The sequence below is a fragment of the Danio aesculapii genome, chromosome 17 (assembly GCF_903798145.1).
Source record: "Danio aesculapii chromosome 17, fDanAes4.1, whole genome shotgun sequence".
Lineage (NCBI taxonomy): Eukaryota > Metazoa > Chordata > Actinopteri > Cypriniformes > Danionidae > Danio > Danio aesculapii.
The window spans coordinates 46,538,512-46,565,117 of NC_079451.1; the positions used below are offsets into that span (position 1 = coordinate 46,538,512).

A 26,606-nucleotide genomic window follows, 5' to 3' on the forward strand; every position below is an offset into this window, starting at 1 on the left:
GGTGTATGATACGTCCCAAAGTGTCAAAGAAATCACACTTACAGACATGACAGTATCATTCCATTGATTTTGCTGGCGTATAGATACATCGTCCATGACTCCAAAGATTTTTACAGATGTCTCAATATTTGGAAATGTAAACATCTTCAGAGTAGTTGAGTCATTTATGCGTTGGAACAGTTGGTCTGCATTGTCCTTTATAAAGCCAATACCTTTGTTTAATTCCTATTATTATAGAAGTAAAAATGTTAGAGAAAATCTGTTCTTTAATAAAAAAAAAAAAACGTGATCATGATTACCAAAGTTTGATACCTGTACATCAGTTTGGATTTCAAACAGATTTGCATTTACACAAGTAGAGATTTCCTTAGACCACACACCGCCAGTGCAGTTTCTCATTCTCCGACCAACACCAGAGTTGTCACAAGTCAGGGTGGCTGTATAACTGCTTTTAGCAATGGGCCAAACTCCTTCCGGAGGGCAGGTTATTGAATTTTCTGTATCAACAAATTAAATACCATACATTATTTCGAAACAACATTAGCTCTCCCAAAAATGAAATCCCACCCAGTTTATTTATTGCCATGTATGACATTTTTCCATTTAATTAAAAATTGACACAACAAAAATAATTCCAATAATAAAATATAATCATTATGTGAGACAATGTTAGAGACAATAGCAGCATGCCCTCAACTATATATCTAGATATTATTTTGTTTAATTCTGTCTGAGTAATAAATGTTTGCGCTAGAGATAAATTAAGTTTAAAAGTAGTGCATATATTTCCAGTTTGCAAACGCTACCTTTGAGCTTGTTAGATTTGCCACCTTTCTGACTCCTGGTCATTGGTGTGTGCGTGTGCTTGTGTAAACACCCGCCCTACTCTCCCTCTGATTGGCCAACAATGGAAATGTGCTCTATCTAAGCCAATCATCACATTCTCAGTTACACCACGTTCACAGACACACCAATCATCATCACTGGTTGGTTATGTGTCCCGCCCCAGCCCTGAACACACACACTCACACACACACACACACACACACACACACACGCACACACACACACACACACACACACACGCACACACACTCCAAAGAAAGAGAGGTCCTATGGCTGTGAGAGATGCTGCTCGCATGAAAAGTGCTTCAGTATTCTCAATTATAGTACACGCATTTAATTGTCAGTAATAATAACGGCGATGTAACGGGGAAAACAGTAACTCATTTAATCACTCGTTACTGAAAAGAGGATCACTGTTAGTAACGCCGTTTATTTATAGCGCCAATATTCCCATAACTGGTTTTGACTGATGTGAAGAATGTTAGTAAGTTATGAATTTGTTTTGTTTGGGTTCGGAAAATGTGGCACGACTTTTTTGTGTCACTGTTTTGTCATTTCAGTACTTGAAAACCCTTTACGTGGAAAAAAAAATGGTTCCTTCAAAAAAAAAGTGCCCTTCAGAATTTTCACAAGACAAGAAGTTAAAAAGCACCAAAACTTACCAAGAATTATGGGTATCTGCATATTTTGTGTTCTGGTTAAATTGTTCCTGGATCTATTGTTCTTGAACGTACATGAAACCTTCAGTGTCTCATCAATACATTTTATGTTGAAGTATGCTGTGTAGGATATCCTATTCCCTATTCTATCCGTGGGGCCTAAAGAACGCAAAAATATACAATTGTTTATAATCAAGTGTGGAATCTTTTTTTCCATCATATTGTTTATGCTGGTTGTGTTTGCATTGAGAAAAAAATGGTAATAAAATATGCTTACCAACAGTAGTCCTATAAGCAGAGGAAATCCATGTAACAGTGTAATTTTCAGAGTCGGCGGAAATATTACAATACACTTTTAAGTTTGTGCTTGATACACCTCTACAGTCAGGAAACTGGGGATCGCTCAGGGCCTGTATGTTTGGCAAAAGTGCGACGTCCAGCTGTTCACTTGCTGTGTGACTTATGGCATTCATTGCATACACGCATTTAAATGTTCCTATGGATGGATGGATGGATGGATAGATAGATAGATAGATAGATGGACACAAATTTACAGGTAAATAATTTTTCTGCATTTTAAATCAGTACAGTACAAAATATTTTATTATAATATTGAATATTTTGAACAAGGACCATGAGCTGCATTTTTTATTATTATTATTTTTTACTATTATTTTATTATTTACTTTCAGGTCCACTCATAATCAAAGTAAATAACTTTTTACTTTTACAAAATAAATAAAATAAATTTGATGAATATTTTAATGTTCTTTTGACAGGCATAGGGGCCGATCACTATGAATGCGCTTTTCCATTCTGAGAATGCGACTGCACTGCCTTTTTCTGTTGACAAGAAAAAAACGGGGCGCACAAGGTTAATAAGTAGCACGCAAAGCGCCTGCAGCCATTAGACAACCATTCAAAAATGGCACCTCTCATCACAAAAATCCATTCTGTGTGATCGGCCCTTTGGTTTCTGATGAATGAATGCATAAGTTTTTCTTTTGAATTTCCTCATATATATATATATATATATATATATATATATATATATATATATATATACAGTGCTCAGCATAAATGAGTACACCCCATTTTGTTAATACATTTTTTATCCATTTCTCAGTGAATATAGGTATTACATTTTGGTGCATTTGAAAAAACTGTTATATAAACTGTTTTATTAAACAATTATATTCCTTAAAATAATAGTTAGAAATGTCTTAGAAATAGAAATATAGTCAATTGAAATTCAAATGAAATATTGCAAATAAAAAACTACAAATTACAAAATTTCAACAAAAAAATAGATATTTTTGTTTCTCTTGATCTCTCCTCTTTTTAAAATTTGTATTTGGGTGTTCAGATTTTTGGACCATTATCATAAGGTTTTTGTTAGATTAGCTCCAGATTTAACTTCAGAACTGACTAATCTAGGCAGAAGTATAATATTGCATAGCATTTACCAAAGATGCTAATATTAGTGGAAAGCACTGTACTTTAAAAATATCCTCTATCTTAATGATGTTGTGTGCAGAAACCAACCTTTCCAGCTTTCAGAAAAGTATTTCAGTTGAGCGATGCTTTTAGATCCATTCGTTTTCAATGTGGCTTCTTGTCCATTTGTAATCTCTGTGGTTTTATTCTGGCCATTTGTTAAAAACCAATTTACAGTTGGACCCATATCCCCTGATGGTGTACAAGTTATAGTTGCAGAGGAGTTAATATCAACCGGCTGATGTTCAGCTATGTCAATATTGATGAAGCCTTTGGAAAAAATAACAAGTCATGATTGTGCAACAAACCCTTTATACATAATACTGTGCGCGTGTGTGTGCGCGAGTGTGTGTGTGTGTGTATGTGTTACTGCACTGCAAAAAAACGTCTGTTTTTACTACATTTTTTTTGTGTGTGTCTTGTTTCTAGTCCAAATATCTGAAATTGGCCATTGTTAGATTTGCTTAAATTTTCTAATTTTAGCATTTTATTTCTTAAAACAATACAATAATTTTTGCTTGTCTAGAAAATGCTTATTGAAGAATTTTTGGATATTGGGACTTGAAACAGTGTTTTGCAGTGTGTAAACAAATAAATAAGGATATGTTACCTTTTGTTACCAGGTTAGTATTTTCCACTTGCTGAACAACATTCTGAAGTTTGATCATTGAAACTGGACCAAGATAGATCACAGTATAGTTTAAGATCAAACTCCCGCTCCTTTAAATCAAATGTAAAAGGTTAAAACATTTTCTGCCATGTCTCTGTTTGTACTGTATGTGTGCAGTAAAGCTTCATTAATTAGTGCTATTATCATGATTACCCATAACCGGTGATAACCAGAGAATCGAAATAATCCAATTGGCTGTACTTTGTAGCAAGCTAAAAAAATATATAAAAATAAATAAAATAAAGGAAAATAAAACACACATTTATTTATTTGTGATTTACTAAATAACAAAGGTATTTTTTTCATCGTACCATTAATCAATTAACTGTTAAATGCAATTTAAAAGAGGTGGAAAAGCTCAGTACAAACCATAGTAGTTAGGTTCTGGAGTTCCTCTTTGTGCTTACTACTTTCAATTAGGCTTTGATCACATAAAATGGTACAATCCCTATTTGTAATTGTAGTAGTTCCATCTATGCTTACTGGAAAAAATAAAAATCATTGAAATCAGTGATCGTTGTTTCTTTCATCAAAAAGTATTGTGCCCATGTTAATCAATACTCTACCTTTGTTTATAGTCAAACACACTGCAGTTCGATTAATATTTAGCGTGCACTGATCTGTGCACTCCACGTCATCACTCCATGTGTATCCTGGCATGCATTGACATTGCTTGTTTATCTCAGACAGGTTGCATTCTGCAAACAGACACATTTCAGTCTGTAGTTCTTGATTTATTTCATTTATTTGTTTATTTTTGTTATATCAGCTACTGATTAAAAATAAATGTTTGAACAAGATCTATTCCCCTTAACCCCCATTTCAAGAATTCACACTTAGCTGATGATTAATTATAAGCTTGTTTGGCATGCTGTCCCGGGAGAGAACCCTGAGCTCATAAGATCCTCGAGCCCGGGGCTCCCTCCCGTTGCAAGGCGAGAAGGGAGTTTGAGCTCAGGTAGATCTCGAGAATAATAACCAATGTAATAACCAATGAACAGCCAGTGATTGCTCTCGAGAGATAAACCATTTACTAGGAGCATGTCTATAGTGCCGGTTTGGATTAGTCAATTAACTTATGTTGCATGTTTTTTGGACGGTGGGAGGAAAACGGAAAACCCGGGGGAAACCCACGTGAGCACGGGGAGAAAATGCAAACTCCGCACAGAAATGTCTGCTGGTTTGGTAAAGCCTAAAACCAGAGACATTCTTGCTGTGAGGCAACAGTGCTAAGCACTGGGCCACCGTGTCACCCATCTAGGAAGAAGGAGGAGTAGGGGTGGATGGGGGGATTCTTCAAAATGAAGATAGCGGTGGTACGTAACCCAGGGTATTTGTAGTAGCTTAGGAGTCGTCTGATTGGTGCATTGAGATATGGATAATGCGGATCCAGCCGCTAGCAATCATAAGCACGTGATCCTCTCGAAATTTGTTTATAACTAAACTTCAGTTCAAGCATTAGGTAGATTTTCATGTGCTCATCATATGTTGGATGAGTAATTAAATGTCAATTTACACACATACAGTATATATAAATCACATCTTTTTTATTAATCATTTAAAAAACTAGCAATAAATCAATATATAACCTCATATATAATATATACACTCAAAAAATGACTTTTGCTACTTGTTCAAACTACGAATTTAAAATAGGTTGAAACAACACAATTCTTAAGTTTTTTGTGGGAACAAGTTATTTGTTTTATGTTCAATCCACTTAAATTTGTACAAATTTTTTAGCTAACTTAGTAGATTTGTGTTGAGACAGAATGAAGGAATTGTGTGGAACCCAGTATTATTTTACAGTGTACACTGTAAAAAATGCAGGGTTCCGCACAATTCATTTATGTTGTCTCAACACAAATCTACTAAGTTAGCTAAATAATTTGTGCTTTGAATAAAGTGCTTTGAACAAGCAGCAAAAAAATAAAGATTTTTAGTGTACAGTATGTATGAAATAGAAAAAATTGTGCTTTGAAAGGTTTTGTGTTTGGAAAGAATGTTTATTATTCTTTAAGTGTTATGTTTTTAAATAAAATTCGATCAAATTTGGGCGTCATAGTGGCTCAGTTGTTAGCACTGTCGCCTCACAGCAAGATGGTCACTGGTTGGTCAGTCCCGGCTAGGTAAGTTGGCATTTCTGTGTGGAGTTTGCATGTTCTCCCTGTGTTGGCATGGGTTTCCTCCGGGTGCTCCGGTTTCCCCCACAGTCCAAAGACATGCGCTATAGTTAAACTGAATTAACTAAATTTGCCGTAGTGTATGAGTTTGTTTGTTTGTGTGTGTGTGAGAATGTGAGAGTGTATGGGTGTTTCCCAGTACTGGGTTGCAGCTGAAAGGGCATCTGCTGAGTAAAACACATGCTGGAATAGTTGGCGGCTCATTCCGCTGTGGCGACCCCTGAAAAATAAGGGACTAAGCCGAAGGAAAATAAATTAATGAAATCGCTCAAATTAAAAAAATTAGGAGTTTTATTTCTATTGTCTATAGTTTTTAGCCCTATTTGCAAATACAAAGACATAGTAATTAAAAAAGGTATTTAAATACAATTTGAATGATGTAATTAGTAATTAATTACTTTTTAGAAGTAACTTACCCAACACTGATTGTACAGTTACAATACATTTAAGATCATTTTTGTGTACGTTTTCTTCATCATTTCTGCTATATGGCATGCAAAAAACTTTATAGCTCAATGTCCCAAAAATGCTCTAAATGCAGAAAGAACCTTATAATTCAAAGTTGGTGAAATGTGTGTAAAATAATTTGAACTGAGTTTCTTACAGCTTGAATAATGTTGGCATGTATTTTGAAGTATTATATGTTTGTTTGCAGGCAGCATGGTGGCTCAGTGATTAGGACTGTTGCCCTACTGCAAGAAGGTCGCTGGTTGAAGTCCCAGCTGGGCCAGTTGGCATTTCTGTGTGGAGTTTGCATGTTCTCCCCGTGTTGGCGTGGGTTTCCTCCGGTTTCCCCCACAGTTCAGTCACAATCGCTATAGGTGAATTGGATGTACTAAATTGGTCGTAGTGTGTGTGTGAATGCGGTAGTGTATGCGGTTTCCAGTGCTAGGTTGTGGCTGGAAGGGCATCCGCTGCGTAAAACATATGCTGGAATAGTTGGCGATAAAATTCCGCTGCAGTAACCCCTGATAAATAAGGGACTAAGCTAAAGCAAAATGAATAGAGATGTAACGATTCACCTGACTCATGATTCGATACAATTCACGGTACTAATCTCATGATTCACGATTTAGTCACAATTTTTTAACAAAATTATTTTAAACAAATTTTAGGTGAACACGAGCCTTTCTTTTTTTTTCTTAAATGCTGCAGATTTTTTTTTCTTACAAAATTAAATATTTTCTGCAATTACTAAATTTGAATTCTAAAACAAAATTCAAAAAAAGTGAATAATACAAACTAAAGGAAGACTCTTTAATATCAACAAACTAAAACTTTGTGTCGCTAAATTACAACTTTCAAACCAATTCCAAATAAAAAATTAACAATACAGATTTATCTCTTTAAAGTCTTTTTAATACAAACAAACTAAAACTGTGACTGTGCTGGGATTTTACATTTTTAAAAATAAATCTTAGTCTTTGCACATTTACAATGTCGCCTGCTGATGAAAAAACTCTTTGACTGGAGACTGAAGTGGCTGGTGTGGAGAGGAAAGCCTTTCCTAAACCAGAGAGCAGTGTGTACAGAGGTGGTCAGTAGGCCCTCTGCTCCAGGGGACTGTCCACTGGCATCAAATACTGATTATAATATAATATAATAAGCAGATTATTGCATTCTCACACTTTCGCTATGAAAACACTGATGCACCTTGTGATCGTCAGAGCAAGCGGAGCTGCCAATACTCCGGTCTGTGTGGTTTGGCCTATTAATAGTTTTTTTTGCGTATAGACACCTGAGACAGTAGTTTTTTACTGTGCTGCATTATATTCGTTGTTCTGTTAGTGTAAGTAAACGTCTTTTTACAGTATTTGCACACAGTTTGTGTTTGTCTGGCACTCTACACCGCTGTCATTTTAGTCTGCCGCTCCACCCCTTGCTCGCCGCTGATGTGCAAGTAAAGCGAGCTTGCTCTTGTAAACAGCACCCCCTCTGTTCAAAACATGTACCGCAATTCATTCAACATTTGTACCGGTTTGAATCGTCACATATTTTAATCGATTTTCAACCGAATCACGGTGAATCGTTACATCCCTAAAAATGAATGAATGAATGTTTGTTTACTTGTTGTAGAGTTGAATTGCGTTACAGTTGCATTTGCTAAGTCAATTTCCTTCAGCTGGCCCAGAAACTTAGTGACGTTCACGTCCACCAATGACTCGAATTCAAGCTCTATATAGAACACCTGTGTGGAATTGCCTGGAATACAGAAGCGTGACAGTATTCGCAAAATGCAAACAGCTATTTGAAAAATACATGTTATTAAATAGAATTTTCCCTATATTATTAGAAAGAAATCTATAAATTACCTGCCACAGAAACCTATTAAACAGAAGTGATTCGGCGTTAATGACGAAAAAGGGAATGATTATGACTGAATACATTTTAAAACAATGAGACATCAACCCACCTTAATAAACAATCCCAGAAAAAGGAGAATGACGCCTTTATACAATTTCATTTTCATCCCATCAGTTTCTGCTGAATAGAACAAAGTGTAGTTATTTATCCATACACCTTCGTTCATCAGTAATATATTGATTTATTTATCATCGATATTTATTTAAATTCACTTCCACAGTGGAAATGTCCTGATAGTTGACTCACCACTTTGTTACAGAAGATGTTTATTTATTTATTTCTTCTATTTTCCCAGAGGAAGTCAAACCACTAAGCCAGGGGTGGGCAAACTCGGTCCTGGAGGGCCGGTGTCCTGCATAGTTTTGCTTCAACTCTAATGAAACACACCTGAACATGCTAATCAGAATCTCCAAGATCACTAATTATCTATAAGCAGGTGTGTTTGAAAAGAGTTGGAGCTAAACTGTGCAGGACACCGGCCCTCCAGGACCGAGTTTGCCCACCCCTGCACTAAGCGCTAATGACATCCACTATATCAGGGGCGTCCAAACTCGGTCCTGGAGGGCCGGTGTCCTGCATAGTTTAGTTCCAACTTTGCTTCAACACACCTGCCAGGAAGTTTCTAGCATACCTAGTAAGGGCTTAATTAGCTGGTTCAGGTGTGTTTAATTAGGGTTGGAGCTAAACTCTCCAGGACACCAGCCCTCGAGGACCGAGTTTGGACACCCCTGCACTACATGGAGAAAAATCCTTCATGTTTTCCTCAAAAACCTGCATTTTTTTTCACTTAAGAAAGTAAGAATCTTAAACATCTTGAATTAGAATGGAGTGAGTAAATTGTGGATTTGTTTTTATTGTGCACTGTAAAAAAGATCTGTTAATTAACCGTTTCTGTATTTTGGGATTCACAAGTGTTTTCCGTTTATTTGCAGTTGAGAATTGTAATTTGGGATATTAATCTCTGCTTTGTTGACTTTACAGTTTAATCAAATTGATTTTTATTGACATTTCAGCACATCTAAAATATAGAGAGAAATAAGTCTGTAAAATAACAGAAAATAATACTGGCAGTTAATTACAAGGTTTTTGTAACGTAATATACAACACCAACCCAGAAAAGTTGTTGGAAGTAACATCAAGCTCCCTGTTTATTTCAGTTTTTGAATTGCATTATGGAAGAAAATAAAAACACGAATCACAAAATATGCAAAACTGCTAATTTACGAATAGTTTTAGTTTAACTTTTGGCAGTGTGGTAAAATACAGTACGTTTAAAAAGTGATGAAACTACTAATTTACAGATTTTTTTTACAGTGTTGAAGTGAACTGAAAATATATCAAAAAATAAAAGAAAAATATGCATGACTAAAGTAACTTTTTTTTCATCTCATCTTATTTAAACTAAGACGAATATCTGCTATTATTTTAATCACCGGCCTGTTATTTAGCACTTTATACAATCCTTTAATGCTTCATAGCTAGAAAAAGACATGAACTGGTTTTAAATTACAGTTGTGCAGATAGGAAATGGCATAATAATTATATTGTCATATTGACATTAGCAATATGTATTTTTCTAAATGTTTGAATTGGTTTCTTCATCTTTTTGTCCAAGATGTCCAAGTTTTTAATTGTATAGCTAATCAATTCAATTCTATATCAGGGTTGTCACAAACGTGACACCATCATTACAATGTCATTATCACACTCTAAAATTATTTTAATTAAAAAAAAAAAAAACACCATGATTTTATTTAAAAGGTTAATTATTTTATTAACATGTTTTATTTTATTTTATTTTATTTATTAGATTAGCCCAGGGATGGGCAAACTCTATCCTAGAGGGCCGGTGTCCCTGCATAGTTTTGCATCAACCCTAATCAAACACACCTGCTTGAAGCTTTCTAGTGATCTTGAAGACACTAATTAGGGTGTTCAGGTGTGTTTGATTAGTGTTGGAGCAAAACTCTGCAGGGACACCGGCCCTCGAGGATCGAGTTTGCCCATGCCTGGATTAGCCTCTCAGATGTTACAGTGTGTCCCGAGGATGAGGCATGTTGTCACATTTCTCTTCTATAATTCTGTGGTAAATGATGGTAGAATAAGCCAGTGGACGAATACAAGTTATCAAAACACTTTAAAATTAAATGACCAAAGCAAAATGCATTTATTTAAATTCCCGATCGAAATATTGGATTATTTATTCATTAATTTATTCATTTATTTATTTAGAGGTGTGTTGTTTTTTTTATAAAGTCTTTTAAACATAAAACACAGTAAAACGAGCAATTTTCTAAAATATTAGTTTCATTTAAATTATGTATAAAAAATTAAGTTAAATTCTGTATTAAATTATGAATTAAAATGTAATTTATTTGTAATAAATAGCTGATGCAAAGCTGAATTCCCAGTATCATTACTCCAGTTCTCAGTGTCATGTGATCCTTCAGAAATCATGCTGATTTAATGATCAAAAAGCTCTATATTTTCTGTAAAAACTGCCACACACACACTTGCACTGCTATCTTTATGGGGACTTCCCATAAACATGATGTTTCTACTGTATATTGTATCCTCCAATCCCACCCCTAACCCCCTAACTTTCACAGGAAACAATTAGCATTTTATTTCATATCAAAATATGTGAGATTTATGAACCATTTTCCTTGTGGGGACCAAAATAAAATGTCCCCACACGGTCAAAATTGACTGGTATTGCTATACACGTGGGGACATGTTGTCTCCACAATTTAAGGAATACAAGCTACACACACACACACATTTTAAAAAATAGTACCATTGAATACCATTGAAACCTAGAATTTGATAACATTAGATCCTCATACAGTCATTTTAAGCAACCTAAAGCTTTAATAGGCTCTCTTTTTAAAATTTAACCCACAAGGAAGCAGTATGCTGTACAAACATGGAAAATACCCTCTAAAAAGATCTACCTGATAAGAACACAAACAAATTTTGACACAAAATTTACAGTATAACATGCACAATACTGACTATACAAAAATCATCATCACTCTTTTTTTGTTAACATATATGCCCCTGATAAATTGTTTTAGTACACATTTATTTAATATACATGTGAAATTAAGATCTCCATCTCCCTTGATTGTACAAATCATGCCAAAACGTTTTTGTATTATATTGCACATCAAATCTAATCTCAAAATCCATACTTATCTGTCAAATAATGGCACTACTCTGAGATAAAACCAACAACTGCGATTGACTGTTGTATTTGCAATCATCCATCTTTCCATATAGACATTAAAAAGCAGGCCTTCTTGTCGCACTCCATTTTGTATTCTAAATAAATAAATCTGACATAATGGTGCTCCTATTTATGTGCATACGTTGATTAATATTTCAAGATTCTTAACATGCTTTTAAGTACTTCTTTGCATTAATTTACTGAACAACTTTGGATGGTTAATAGTATCAAAAGCATCCATAAAGTCAGTTATAACTGTGCTAGTTTGTCCTAATGCAGTTCTACCAGCTCTTTAAGAAAATAAATACAGTATATTAGTCACTCTGTAAATTTTTTTTTGTAATTTTACGGTTTATTTCCGGCAGCTGGGTTGCAGGAAAAAAACGTAAAATAAAGGGCATTCAATTACAGAAATTTACCTTAAAATGACGGATATTAAATTACAGAAATTTTATTACGAAAATTACAGATTTTTTTACATGCTCAACCTTAAGGCCAAACTGGGATGTGTTTCCGAAAACCATCATTAGCCAACTAAGATCGCAGGTTCTGTCCTTACAAAGATAGTTTGTTGATTTGACGGTTCCCAAATCCATCATTCCAACGAACATTCGCAAACTGTTGTCGCAAATGTGCATGCTTGCAACTACACCACTGGAGCTGTACTTAGAAACATAGATTCTGGCTGTGTTCTATTCCCAGTTATACCCCTATACCCTATTTGTTTAGAACATTCTAATATTTAAACTTGGAATTATTATTTTTTTAAAAAGCATTAAAGTCATGTCTCTTAGGTGTAATTTGCTTTCAAAGTGTTTTTACAGTTCAGTTTTAGCGATCTTCATGTTTACAATCGCGCTCCCTTCGCAGTGCACTTTGAAAACATTGATGTCATTTTGAACACAGCCTCATGGCGAAAGCTATAGGTTACCTATTATTTAAAAGCGGAATTTATGTTACACCTCCAAAGCTTGAGAAAACAAAAAACATAGAGTAGCATACGTTAATGCTTTTAATTTATAGTAGGTTATTTATTAAGTATCTGTACTGTATATGACATGGGCCTGTTGGTTAGAAAATATCTGCAGTGGTTTGCATGTGTCAAATTGTAAAAGTAGTTTTCAAAAAATGTAAAATAAATAGACAATATCCTACTTAATAATAATAATAATAATAATCATCATTATTATTATTAATAAAGTAGGATTTTTTCATTTCCTAATAAATATTACATTTTCTTAATAAATAGCCTCATTATTTATGTATTTATTTATATGATTTCTATATGGTATTAGAATACGTGTCAGCTTTTGAAAGTGATTTTATGTTCATTTAGAATAGACTGGAATATTCTCAATAATATTTTTAAAGGAAACACAGGCCCTACATGTGCCATTTACATATATTTCAATTAATATGGAAAGCGAGTTCATGTTTTTACCAAAACTAATATTGGATTTTTTTTTTAATGCGTGTGCGTGTAAAACAATATAATTTGCACAAAGAAATTATGGGGTTCTTCTCAAAGAAGTTGTCACCACCCCATTTAGAGCATTATTGTAGGGGTTTTACATTATAACTACCGTGGTTCAAACGATGGTTCTGCGTCAGAGAACTATGGGTTTCAGGAAACACTTGTCACTACATCGTTCTTTTCCCAAACGATGCATCGTACTAGTTCAGCCGCGAGTTACGTCGTTGTTTGGGAATCGTACCCCTGATTGACTGATAAACACTACACAAGTAAACTATTTATTCAATGTAAATCATTTATTTTATTTTAGTTATAATAATTAAAATAAAAATGAATTAAAATAAATAATAAATTATTTAAAATAATAATAATTATTATTTATTATTATAAATAATTTTATTGTAGTTTTTATTTTATGTGATTCAGTAATGGGTATGATTTAATGTAAAATGTACTAAATTAATTAAACTGACAATTTAAAAAAATACTTAAAATGGTTCAAGTATACAAAAAACGCTACGGTTACTAAAGTAACCCTTCGTTCCCCGAGGGGGGGAACGGAAATGCTATGTGGAAACTTCCACTATGGGGATTTCGTCAGAATCCAATCATCTGAAAGAGTATAAAAAACGGGCCAATGAAATGCCAATGAGTTGGCAGCGTCAGCGTGCACAGCTGGCGTCAATGACAATCAGTCATGCTATAAAGACGCAGCCAGTGCCATGCTCGACATCCTTTTCTAGCTGAAGAGACTTTCACGCTCAACAGCTAAGGGACAATCGTTGTGGCGAAGGAACATAGCATTTCCGTTCCCCCCTCGGGGAACGAAGGGTTACTTTAGTAACCGTAGCGTTCCCCTTCGGATGGGGAACTCCAATGCTATGTGGAAACTTCCACTATGGGGAAATCTATGGAAAACGCCACAACGAAAGAACCTTACTGCGCCCCTGGCGAAGGGTGTGCCACGCAGTAGAGCAAGCGCACCTACAACGCCCCGAGACACAGTCTTCCAACGTGTCCCCTGGCCCTCACTTACCTGTTCAGAAACGGTTATATTTTTCGGGGAGTCGCAATAACCCTGTAAAAAGGTTTTGATACGACAGTACGTTGGGAAAGCGTTCAGTCCCGATAGGGAGGACGCTGCGGAGCTCACCTGCTACCCAGAGGGGAGACCTGGTGACAATCTATGGACCAGCCCAGAGATGGGGGGGTCCTAGCATAAGGATGGTTAGCGGGGAGGGAAGACACGAGCCTGCCCTAAAAAGGGGGGACTATACCGTGGCTGTGTGAACGTATGGGATCGCCAGCGGGGATCACACATAGCAGGCACCTATACCCAGAACGCGGGCTGACCAGCGGGCATGCCGACAACGTAACGGGCCAACACCTGACTCCTCCGCTGAGTCAGGTGCTGGGGGCCTCGGAGGAACTCTGCAGGGTTCGCCAAAGAAATGGGGAACTAAACTGACAAAGCTGAAAAAGCGCACGTATCTCCGGGTTAGGGAGAGTGGCGCAGCAAGCGTGTTTCGACACCTCAACCGAATCGTTTCCTCAATCACCAAGGGTTGCCTAATACCCTTGAGGAAACCGGCTCCACTCGCAGATTGTAACCTTGCAAATGTATTGGGTGTCACCCAACCCGTAGCTCTACAAATGTCTGTCAGAGAGGCGCCGCGTGCTAACGCCCAGGAGGATGCGATGCTCCGTAATGGAGTGCGCTCTCACCCCCGGGGGACACGGCTCACCCTGGCCCAAAGGCGAGGGAGATGGCATCCACTACCCAGTGGGCCAACCTCTGTTTAGATACGGCACTTCCCATCTGCCGACCACTGTAATGGACAAAGAGCTGGTCAGAGGATCTAAGGCTCTGAGTGTGGTCCACATATATTCGCAAAGCGCGAACAGGACACAACAATGAAAGGGCTGGGTCTGCCTCCTCCGCGGGCAGCGCTTGCAGGCTCACTACCTGATTGTTAAACGGCGTGGTAGGAACCTTGGGCACATAGCCGGGCCGGGGTCTCAGGACAACGTGAGAGTAGGCCGGCCCGAATTCTAGGCACGAGTCACTGACCGAAAATGCCTCCAGGTACCTAACCCTCTTAACCGATGCCAACACGACCAGCAGAGCTGTCTTCAAGGACAGAAATCTCAAGGATACTGAGTCGAGTGGTTCGAAGGGATCCCCACGTAGGCTCGTAGCACTACCGCGAGATCTCAAGAGGGTATGAGAGGGGGGCGGGGGAAAACATCCGCCTCGCACCTCTGAGGAACTGGATGATGAGGTTATGCCTCCCCACGGTGCCGCCATCCACGCATCATGATGAGCGGAGATGGTGGCCACGTAAACCCTCAGTGTGGAGCGCGACAGCCTTCGCTCCACCTGTCCTGAAGGAAAGAAAGCACAACACTGATCTGGCAAGATCGGGGGTCTTCTCGGCGAGAAGCGCACCACTCAGTGAATAGACTCCACTCCAGGGCGTAGGCATGCCTCGTAGAGGGTGCACTAGCCTGAGTGATGGTATTAACCACCGCCACCGGTAGGTTACCTAAGTCTTCCTCGTCGCGTCTTATGGACCCCACGTGGAGGTTCCACAGAACTAAGCGAGGGTGCCAGATGGTGCCCTGTCCCTGAGAGAGTAGGTCCTCTCTCAAAGGGACTCGCCAGGGGGGGCGTCGCGAGGAGGGAGAGTTCTGATATCCAGGTCCGGTTGGGCCAGGGGCGCAACTAGCAAGACCTGCCCCTCGTCCTCCCTGACCTTGCACAGAAACTGCGCGAGTAGGCTCACTGGGGGGAGTGCATACTTACGCATGACTCGGGGTGGAGTCGCCATTCTCCCGGGGAAGGAGCTGCCGTGAGAGCCTGTTGGCCGCACGGTTGAGCCCATCCGGGGTGTGAATAGCAAGCAGCGACTTCAGCCGCGTATGACTCCAGAGGAGCAGACGGCGAGCGAGCTGAGACATGCAGCGGGAGCGTATACCCCCCATCCGGATGGAATACGCTACCGCGGCCATGCTGTCCGTCCTGACCAGCACGTGTTGCCCCCTCAGCACCGGTAAAAAGCGGCGCAGAGCGAGAAACACTGCCAACAGCTCTAGGCAGTTGATATGCCAATGCAGCTGGGTTCCCCTCCACAGGTCCGCAGCAGCATGCCCGCTACACACGGCCCCCCCACCCCATACTGGAGGCATCTGCCGAAACGACAGCCTGCCTGGACGCCTGACCTAGGGGCACACTGGCCCGTAGGAAGGAGGGGTCCTTTCCAGGGGGTACGGGTGCGGTGACACAGCGCAGTGACAGTCACTCGGTGTGGGCCCGCGTGCCATGCGCGTCTGGGGACCCGATCGTGAAGCCAATGCTGTAGTGGTCTCATATGGAGCAATCCGAGCGGCGTGGCCGCGGCTACGGATGCCATATGCCCCAGGAGCCTCTGAAATAATTTCAGGGGGACCACTTTTTTTCCTGTCGAACTCTCTCAGACAGTTCAGCATTACCTCGGCGCGCTCTCGTGAGAGGCGCGCCTCCATAGTGATCGAGTCCAGCTCCAACCCGAGAAAGGAGATGCTCTGCACGGGGGCGAGCTTGCTCTTTTCTCGGTTGACCTGAAACCCCAACGGGCGGAGGTGCCGGAGCACCTTGTCTCTGTGCATAATCAATTGCTCCCGAGAGTGGGCTAAAAATCAGCCAGTCATCGAAATAATTGAGCGTGCGGATGCCGGCGAGCCGAAGGGGCGCGAGGGCACCCCCCGCGAGCTTGGTGAAAACTCGCGGAGACAGAGAGAGCCCGAAGGGGAGGACCGTGTATTGCCACGCTCGACCTTCAAACGCAAACCGCAGAAACTGCCGGTGGCGTGGAAGTGTGGAGATATGAAAATACGAGTCCTTCAGATCTATTGCTGCAAACCAATCCTGAGGACGAACGCATCGCGTGATGCGCATCTGCGTAAGCATTCCGAAGCGCAGCCTGTGAAGGCAGCGGTTCAAAATGTGCAGATATAGGATTAGCCATAGCCCACCGCTTTTTTTTTTTTTTTTTTTTTTTTTTTGGGGCACGATGAAGTGCGGGCTGTAAAACTCGCGCTCCATCTCGGCTGGAGGGCCGGCTCGATTGCATCCTTCGCCAGGAGGACAGCAATCTCCTCTCGCAAGACAGGGGCGGACGCAGGACTGACCCTGGTCGCCCGTGAACCTGGGAGGCCGTTTAGCGAACTGAATCGCATAGCCGAGTCTGGTCGTATGGATGAGCCATTGCGATGGGCTGGCCCGCGCTAACCAGGCAGGCAGAGCCCCCGCAAATGGTCCCACCCGCACGATCGCTGACGTGCCAGCGGCGGGGCAGCGTGGAGTGAGTGGGCTCATCCGGGGAGCGCTGGGGTCCCACAGGAGAGCAGGAGAGGAGATGTTCTCGTCTCGCACTCAAACTCCAGGAGAGGGGCTGGGAGTGGAGAGAAAGGAGACCGTTCTCTCGTGCTCCATGAGCCATTGGCGAAATGCACCGATCCTGCGAGCTGGAAGGCATAGCGTCCCAGACTGGCAGTGTTCGGGCTGTCACATCCGGAGGAGGGGAAAAGTGCTCTTTCACTGAGGATTTTGATGGCGTTTTTTTTTTTTTTTTTTTTTTTTACGCCTTTAAATAACGTGCCCCGCCCTCCAGCGGGGAAAGAGCAAATTCCCTCCTCCCCAGATGGCCCGCCTCAGGGACGCTTCGCGGTCCGTTTTACCGAACTTAGCGGCGCCCTGGGCGGGGGACGCTGGTTGCCGGCGCGATGCTCGGCGCAGCCGCGTGGCCGGAGGCGCAGGCGGGGGCGGCGAAGCAAAGCTGCGGGCGGGCGTCCTCGGCGAAAAAGCAGTGGATGTGGATGGCTCGGCGGGGGGGAGCGGTCATACAATCCCGCCGATAGAGACCTCGCCCATCGCCTCCGACTGCTCTATCACCGGCGTGAATTCCTGGGCGAATTCACCGCCAGTGTCGCCGAACAGGCCAGCCTGGGATATGGGTGAGTTAAGAAAGCGAACTTTGTCAACGTCACGCACATCACCAGGTTTAGCCTGAGGTGGCATTCCTGGATCACGGATGTGATCATCGTCCTTCCCAGGGCACACACAGCCGACTTTTTTTTTTTTTTTTTTTGTAAGAGCATAGTCGGTTGCGGTGCGGAGCGCATGCTCAGTCCTGGGTCAGAACCATCCTCGCGCAGCCGGGCCAGCGCCTGCGCTTGGTAGCGCTGGTAGGTGGCCATAGCGTGCATGGTGAGGGGGAAGGCGCACGCAGCACACTGCGTGAGCCTACTGTGCCCATCCAGGAAGAAGGGGATGGGGAGGCTTAGAAGGTCTCGCCTTCATCCTCCACATCACACCCCTCTAATCGGTCCGGCCGCGGAGCTGGGGGATAAACCATCTCCAGAGCCACGGCCGAAGCAGCCTGGGGAAGCACAGCCGCAAAGTCTGCTTCTGGATTCGACGCCGCGCTCAAAGTCCCGGAGGGAGCGAGCGGGTTCGAATCCTCGTCAGACCTTGACAGCCCAACCTCCAAGGATGGTGAGGATGGAAGCGCACGCAGATCGGGCAGAAAAAAGTGCCCTCAGGACAGCGTGAGCTTACTGTGCACTTCCGGGAAGAAGGGGACGGGAGGCTTTGAAGGTCTTGCCTCCTTATATCCTCCACATACACCCATCTAGTCGGTCCGGCCGCGGGGCTGGGGGATAAACCATCACCAGACCCACGGCCGAAGCAGCCCGAGAAAGCACGGCCATCACGTCTGCTTTTTAGATGCTAACGCCGCGCTCTCCTCCCCGGAGGGAGGGAGCGAGCGGGCTCGCATCCTCATCAGACAATGACAGCCCATCCTCCGATGCAGCGATGGACATCTGACCCCCGGTGTCATCAGGTGAGAGAGCGACCATCCAAGGACGGAGCGCTTCTCTTCACCTGAAGCTTGGATGGAGCGCGTGGAGGAGCGAGAGGTCCACGGCCCGGGGGCGGCGGATTTACTCTCACTGAAACCCTCAGATCTGCCCGAGTGCCAACCGCAGTGCGGGGGACAACTGGGGTGGGTGGCTCTTTTGCAAGAGCGAGCCGCGATCTTAACTGCGCAACAGACATGACATCAGTGATGGCATGCACTGCCCGCGAGCACCGCATTAACATGCTGGACCCCCAGACATGAAACGCTGTGCTCGTGCCCATCATCCGGGGATAGGAAACCACCGCATCCAGAAACGCACGGTCGGAGTGACGTCTTGAAAAAGACGCGCTGCACGACCGTGTTGCTCTTTTAGGAAAGCTTTTTTCCTATATACAAACCGCTCTTGGAGGACCGGACCCAAAGGACGCCAGGCAAGGGAGAAATACCCAGCTCGACCATCTGCCACTGCGTATACGCGCTCTGGACCGGGAGAAGCTGCTTCTCGATCTCTCCCTGTAGACACAGGTTGGAGATACCCTCAAAGACTCTCTCAGAAGCTTCGTGAAAGGCTCTGAAAGCGAAAGGATGTCGAGCATGGCACTGGCTGCGTCTTTATAGCATGACTGATTGTCATTGACGCCAGCTGTGCACGCTGACGCTGCCAACTCATTGGCATTTCATTGGCCCGTTTTATACTCTTTCAGATGATTGGATTCTGACGAAATCCCCATAGTGGAAGTTTCCACATAGCATTGGAGTTCCCCATCCGAAGGGGAACTACTCGGGTTTCCTCAGGTTTCACCAAGTTGAATTTAAGAATTTTTAAGTAATTTCTAAGACCATTATAAATGAAATTTTATATTTATACAGGGCTAAACACTGTTTTTGAATGGCCCAGTTCAAAAAACGAATCTAACTTAATAAATATAATAATAATAATAATAATAATAATAATAATTTGCTAATAAAAATATATAGGTTGGGTCAATGTCCTCAGTTAAATGCATGGAGAACTTAAACAAATGTTATTGTAAGGAAAAGAATTGTTATGGTAAATAGAGTTATAAAAAAAAAAAAAATAAATAATTACAAGTTTTACTGAGATGGATTGTTGGTAATTGTCTAGGTGTTGGCCAGATTGGGTAGCTATACATGAACAAAGGAAAATTAAGACCTGTTTTGAAAAGATCTAAGATCTGCTACAGCACAATATTTCAGTAGATTTAAGACTTTTTAAGACCTAAAATTTTGTTTTTGAGATTTAACATATTTTAAAATCCTGTGAACATTCTGAGTAATGTGAGTAAATATAATTTGCTACTTTCCACCTCAATTAGCCTATCATTGTTCCAAACTACCTACTTTGCCAGCTTTAATATTAACAGGAAACAACATTTATGACAATATAAACTCTGACAGGAGCTCGTGTATCAACAAACCAATGTTCAAACAAACTGCAAGAAGAGCCTACATTGTAAAAAAAAAAAAAAAAAAGTTGACATCTCAAAATTGTAGGGAAACTTACTGCAGAGCCTTTTTGAGTTGACTCAACTTTCAACCCAAGTACTGCACTTGGCTCGATATAAGTTGAGTAAACTCAAAAATGTCCTGAAGCTGGTTGCCTTAAAATTTTAAGTTTTATTTACAGTGTATAGGACTCCAAATCATACATTTTCAGTTGTAATTTGATCAAACGCTATATATATGTATGTACAGTGCTCCGCATATATGAGTACACCCCTCAAAAATCTCTCTTTTAAATTCATATTTTTAATAGGAAGCTTTACAATATTATATTTGTGCATATACAGTTGAAGTCAGAATTATTAGCCCCACTTTAATTTTTTTCTTTTTAAATTTTTTTTTCCAAATGATGTTTAACAGAGCAAGTCAATTTTCACAGTATGTCTGATAATATATTTTTTTCTGGAGAAAGTCTTATTTGTTTTATTTCGGCTAGAATAAAAGTAGTTTTTAATTTTTTATAAACCATTTTAAGGACAAAATTATTAGCTGACCACTGTTATACAATAACTTGCCTAATTACCCTAACCTGCCTAGTTAAACTAACTAACCTACTTAAGCCTTGAAATGTCACTTTAAGCTGTATAGAAGTGTCTTGAAAAATATCTAGTCAAATATTATTTACTGTCATCATGGCAAAGATAAAATAAATCAGTTATTAGAAATGAGTTATTAAAACTATTATGTCTAGAAATGTGTTGAAAAAAATCTTCTCTTTGTTAAACAGAAATTGGGAAAAAAAATAAACAGGGGGGCTAATAATTCAGGGGGGCTATTAATTCTGACTTAGATTACTAGTACTGAAGCCAAATCTGGAGGTAATCTAACAAAATAATTTACGATAACAAAAAAAATCAAGAGAAAAAAAATGAAAACATTTAGTTGAAATTTTGTAGGTTGCAATTTTTTTTTTTGCAATATTTTGCTTGAATTTAATTGTATTATCTTTCAATTTCTAAATCTGTTTTGTGACTAAAATATTATTTTAATAAATATATCTGTTTAGGAAATCTGTTTAGTTTAAATGCACCAAAATGCATAGCCTATATTCACTAAGAAATTTTCAAAATGGGCTCTACTCAATTTTGCTGAACTGTATACAGTAAATGTAAATACATAGCATATTAATTCAGCAATGAAGTTCATCAGAAATGACTTTACAGACCTTTGTAGTGCTGAAAATTATTTAGAGCTCAAATAAATACTTCAAATAAACACTAAAAATACTGGGTTGTTGTAATCCAACATTAGGTAAAAGATGGACAAACCAATTGTTTAAATTAATTAATTAAATATAATGTAATTACATGTAAATTAGGTCCCACTTTATATTAAGTTGCCTAAACTATTGTATTCGTGCATTCAAATATAATATAATACAATGTACTCGTGTTAATAATAAATTGCAGAAAACTTCTGTTGCTTTTGAAGTGGGAGGTAGGTAGGGACAGCTTTGGGGGTATGGGTAGGTTTAGGGAAGGGTTAAGGTGAAAGGGATGGTTCAACAGTGTAATTATAAATGCAATTACATGCAGGTATTAATTAAGCAAATTAAAAATATTGTATATACAAAATAAGTACATTGTAACAAACTAGTTAAGGCAACTTAATATAAAGTGACACTGTTACACTGTAAAGCCAATTCGGTAATATTTGACCCAATGTTGGGTTACCACAATCAAGCATTTCTTAAAATGAACTTTCTATTGAAAAGCCCCAAAATGATTTTATATTAATAACCATTTTTGAAATAACTGAACACCAAACGCATTTGAGCTCCAAATCAGAATATGAGAATGATTTCTGAAGTATCATGTGACATCCAAGATAAAAAAGGAGAGCATAAGAGACTTCTCAACTGAGCAGTATTGCACAATAACCCATGTTATCACCAGTTTATACAATAGCTCAAATCAATTAAAAGTTGAACGTACCTCTTTGCCATGTAAGTCCTGTCAGCATTATTGACCCATGAATTTGAGGAACAATTGTAATGCAGTTATCACTTTCAAAAAAAGCTTCAAGTGGCCGTTCTGACCGCGTGACAGGATGAAATGATATTTCCAATAACTCCTCTGATTTGCATTATTGAATCACATGACTCAAATGTATCAGTAGAGATCTGTTTTATTATGAGTCTAACAAAATGGCTTCTTGTGGTTCATAACATAGCTTTCTGTACAGTAAATAATAACTAAAACATGTCTCTTTTGAAGCTAACATGTTAAAAGTGTTTTAAAATGTCTTTAAAGTCTTTAAAATGTCACCATGTTTTAAAAGAATAAAAAATGAGCTAAACTTACTCTGTATTATCAGTGTGGCAGAATAATAGTAGTTTAAAATAAACCTAGGATTTACTTTGAAACTATTCTCACAGAAAATGCTTGTAAATATCACAAATAATGACAGTCTCGCACACAAATAGGAAAAACGAAACATCATTTGTGTAAATATTCACCATTTTCACCCTTAATAAATCCCACAGATGTACACTGAGCAATCTCAAGATGCCAAAACATCACCAATATTAGACTTTTTCTATTCAAGACCATATGCAACCACACAAAACCACCAGCAGCTTCTTTTTCATAGGTAAACACACCTCGTATTATTTCATACTTTGTATTATCGGTTATCAGGGAGCACCATCGCAGGCGTTCTGGTCATTCACGTCATCTGATTTGTTAGAATGTAAATTTGTATTTAGCGAAGGCGCTGTGCAAAACCCTCAGATGACCCTGCTTATCTTATTTCTCCAGTACAACCGTCTTCATTTGCATGTATTTTGCTTACAAGCAGCATGTTTTCCTCATGCTATAAACTTTATCTGGTGTGACTAGTCAAACCTCCTTAGGTTTTCTTGGCTCGGTTTGGTTCTTGGTATATAAAACAATGCACAGTTGAGGAAATAATCAGTTGTTTTCATGATTCTGGATCATTAGAAGCATTACCAACTCATGTTTTACGTATAGTGTGGAATTTATTACAGCTTGTAAGCAAATCCTTTTGATTATTTGAAAAAATATATATTTTGTTGAAAGTAACATTGTATGCAAAGTCAAAAATGCGTTATCACTCTGAAAAATAGCACAGAATGTTCCAGAATAGCTACATCCTTGCTAATTTGAATATCAGTAAAATACAGTTGTTTGGGGACTCAAACCTCAAGGAAATAGAGCCTTGTCAACAGCAGGTGCTTTCATTTATACCATATAAACAAGAATAGAAACAAGCTCATTACAGATCGTCACTCACAAAAAAGTCCACTGAATAACCGACCTAAATTTGCATTTGACTTTGCATGTTCTCATCATTTTTTATGACATGGCACATACTTTTCAGCTTTGTGTTCTCTGCTATATTTTGTGCTCATTTTTTTGTGATGATAGTTTACATGATTTTTGTGCATGTCAAAATTATTAGCCCTTCTGTCAATTTTTTTTTTCAAATATTTCCCAAATGATGTTTAACAGAGCAAGGAATTTTTCACAGTATTTCCTATAATATTTTTTCTTCTGGAGAAAGTCTTATTGTTTTAATTTCAGCTAGAATTTTAAGGTAAATTTTATTAGCCTAGTCAACATAATTAACTTATTTAAGTCTTTAAATTGCACTTTAAACTGATTACTAGTATCTTGAAAAATATCTAGTAAAATATTATTTACTGTCATCATGGCAAAGATAAAAGAAATCAGGTATTAGAAATGAGTTATTAAAAAATATTATATTTCGAAATGGGTTCTATGCATTGCAGTAATTGAGGAAAAAATATACATGGGGGCTAATAATTCAGACTTAAACTGTATAACACACTATTGTTATACACTGAGTCTTATCACCTATCCAAGTTTTAGGAACAGCAAATAGTAACTTGACTTGCAGTTGATCATTTGGTATCAGAAGTGGCTTATATGAAAGGCAAAGGCCTCTAGATTACGCTTATTTTACCAAAATAAAATATGATCATCCATACATCTCTGCAATGACTTAAATCACTTATTAATAAAGTCATCTGGAATGGCAAAGAAAGCGTCCTTGCAGGACTCCCAGAGTTCATCAAGATTCTTTAGATTCATCTTTAATGCCTCCTCCTTTATCATACCCCAGACATGCTCTATAATGTTCATGTCTGGTGACTGGGCTGGCCAATCCTGGAGCACCTTGACCTTTGCTTTCAGGAACTTTGATGTGTTGGCTGAAGTATGAGAAGGAGCGCTATCCTGTTGAAGAATTTGCCCTCTCCTGTGGTTTGTAATGTAATGGGCAGCACAAATGTCTTGATACCTCAGGCTGTTGATATTGCCATCCACTCTGCAGATCTCTCGCACACCCCCATACTGAATGCAACCCCAAACCATGATTTTTTTCTTCACTAAACTTGACTGATTTCTGTGAGAATCTTGGGTCCATGCAGGTTCCAATAGGTCTTCTGCAGTATTTGTGAGGATTGGGATCAACAGATGATTCATCTGAAAAATCTACCTTCTGACATGCACTTTTCCAAATGATCAACTAGAAGTCAAGTTATTATTTGTTGCTCTTAAAACTGGGATCCGCGACAAGACTTTTGTTATAGTGTATAAATACAGCAACAGTGTTAAACTCAAAATCCATAGATTATTTGTTGATTTGCATCAGCCAAACCCTGACTTAGGTCATGTCCACATCTACACAGGTATGTTTATAAACAATAAAAAAAAATGTAGTCCACATCAAAATGCACTGTGCGCATGTTAAGGGCACTTATTCTGGGCTCACACCAAACGGGGAATTAAGTATTTTCTAGAGTAAATTGCAAAGAAGTCAATGAACAGCGTGAGAACAGCGGTGGAATTTGTGATTCACTTGGCATGAACATGCAGAATTGCCATATTCGCGTCTTTTGCTTTTGATGTGTACCCAGCCATGTTGGCCAGTCAGAAAGGAGAAAACAGGCCGTACGCTGACGTCATGGGGTGAAAACTCCGGTTGTAGCATCTACACTGTATCTGGAGATTTTAATCTTCACCCCTGGCTTGAGTTTTCAAGACAAAGTTGTAGACAAACAGTGAAACCACATTGAAAAAATGTGGTTGTTTGTCTGTTTAAAACCCCTTCTGAGACACACCCTGGGGGTTTTTGGTGTGCATGTTTGCATGTCCATGGGTCTTTGAAGTCAGAAGACATGCAAATGAACAAACAAAACTCTTCATCCTTTTAGTTAAGTTTATAAACAATATCACACATGAGTAGCAGTACATTATCGCTGCATCAGCACAAGCCGAATGCCATAAAGGGATTAGGCACCCAAAAATAAAAACATACTCACTTTGTACTCCTGTTTTAAACCTTTATGAGTTTTTTTTTTTGTTCTGTTGAACATAAAACAAGATGTTTTGAAAAATGTTGGAAACCTGTAACCATTGGCATTCATAATAGGAAAAACAAATACAAAGGAGGTCAATGATTACAAGATTCTAACATTTTCAGAAGAGCTTCTTTTGTGTTCAACAGAAGAACGAAACTCATAAAGGTTTAATTCAAGTAAAGGGTGACTAAATTATGACAGATTTTTCATTTTTGAGTAAACTATACCTTTAAAGTGTTTGTTCACCTAAAACACTTTTCACAAGACTGTTATGATGTGTTTAACAATCATCGGTATCTTAAATCCTTGAAAGTTCTTAATCTTTGCATCAAATTACAAAAATTTAATTATCACTTGTACGATGCGTTTGTATTGCAGTGTCTATGGTAAATTTAATGTTGTTCTCTCTTCTGGCTGCCGTTATGTCTCACACATTTCTTTTTCCTTTTTCTGAAAGTCTTGATAACATCATCGTGGAGGTTTATTTTATTATTTCAGCAAATAGGATTGTAAAAATTTTTTTACTGTGCTCCAAGTTTACTCAATGATGACTTGTGCTACTGAGAAATCCGGAAATGTGAAAAGTGTCCATGTTTGACTGAAGACAAAAAAAAAACTTCATTTTTGAGTTAACTAACTCTTTTAAAGCAAACATAGCATCATCTACTGTATACTTTACATTTCGAGTCCTGAAACTTAATTGAAATCTAATGGTACATCTTAGCACTTTGACTAAACCATATAAAATATCAAGAAAATCTTTACATTTTTACATGTATATTAATGTTACCATTTCTTAGTTATGGTCTGTAAAATGTACCCGCAATTTCTTACACAAATGCTTCTGGGCAATTTTTTCAGTGTGTTATAATAATTATACAATTATAATAATCTGAATCAGTAGAAATGA

At 39.2% G+C, this 26,606-nt stretch overlaps 1 protein-coding gene across 2 annotated transcripts in view; it reads right to left on the bottom strand.

Moving 5' to 3' along the window:
• Window positions 1-22,368, bottom strand: part of adgrf3a (adhesion G protein-coupled receptor F3a) — a 29,695-nt gene extending 7,327 nt beyond the window's left edge. The window contains exons 1-13 of one of the 2 annotated variants that reach the window (XM_056477436.1): window positions 22,284-22,368; window positions 8,269-8,339; window positions 8,168-8,180; window positions 7,923-8,057; window positions 4,239-4,370; window positions 4,042-4,154; window positions 3,826-3,884; window positions 3,613-3,722; window positions 3,051-3,272; window positions 1,783-2,001; window positions 1,509-1,664; window positions 313-497; window positions 43-225 (exon numbers count right to left, since the gene is read on the bottom strand). In XM_056477436.1, the coding sequence (XP_056333411.1) occupies window positions 43-225; window positions 313-497; window positions 1,509-1,664; window positions 1,783-2,001; window positions 3,051-3,272; window positions 3,613-3,722; window positions 3,826-3,884; window positions 4,042-4,154; window positions 4,239-4,370; window positions 7,923-8,057; window positions 8,168-8,180; window positions 8,269-8,339; window positions 22,284-22,311 (1,626 nt within the window). In that variant the 5' untranslated portion in view covers window positions 22,312-22,368. The remainder of the gene's footprint in view (window positions 1-42; window positions 226-312; window positions 498-1,508; window positions 1,665-1,782; window positions 2,002-3,050; window positions 3,273-3,612; window positions 3,723-3,825; window positions 3,885-4,041; window positions 4,155-4,238; window positions 4,371-7,922; window positions 8,058-8,167; window positions 8,181-8,268; window positions 8,340-22,283) is intronic. The other variant, XM_056477437.1, reaches the window with a different exon arrangement.
• Window positions 22,369-26,606: the final 4,238 nt, after the last annotated feature.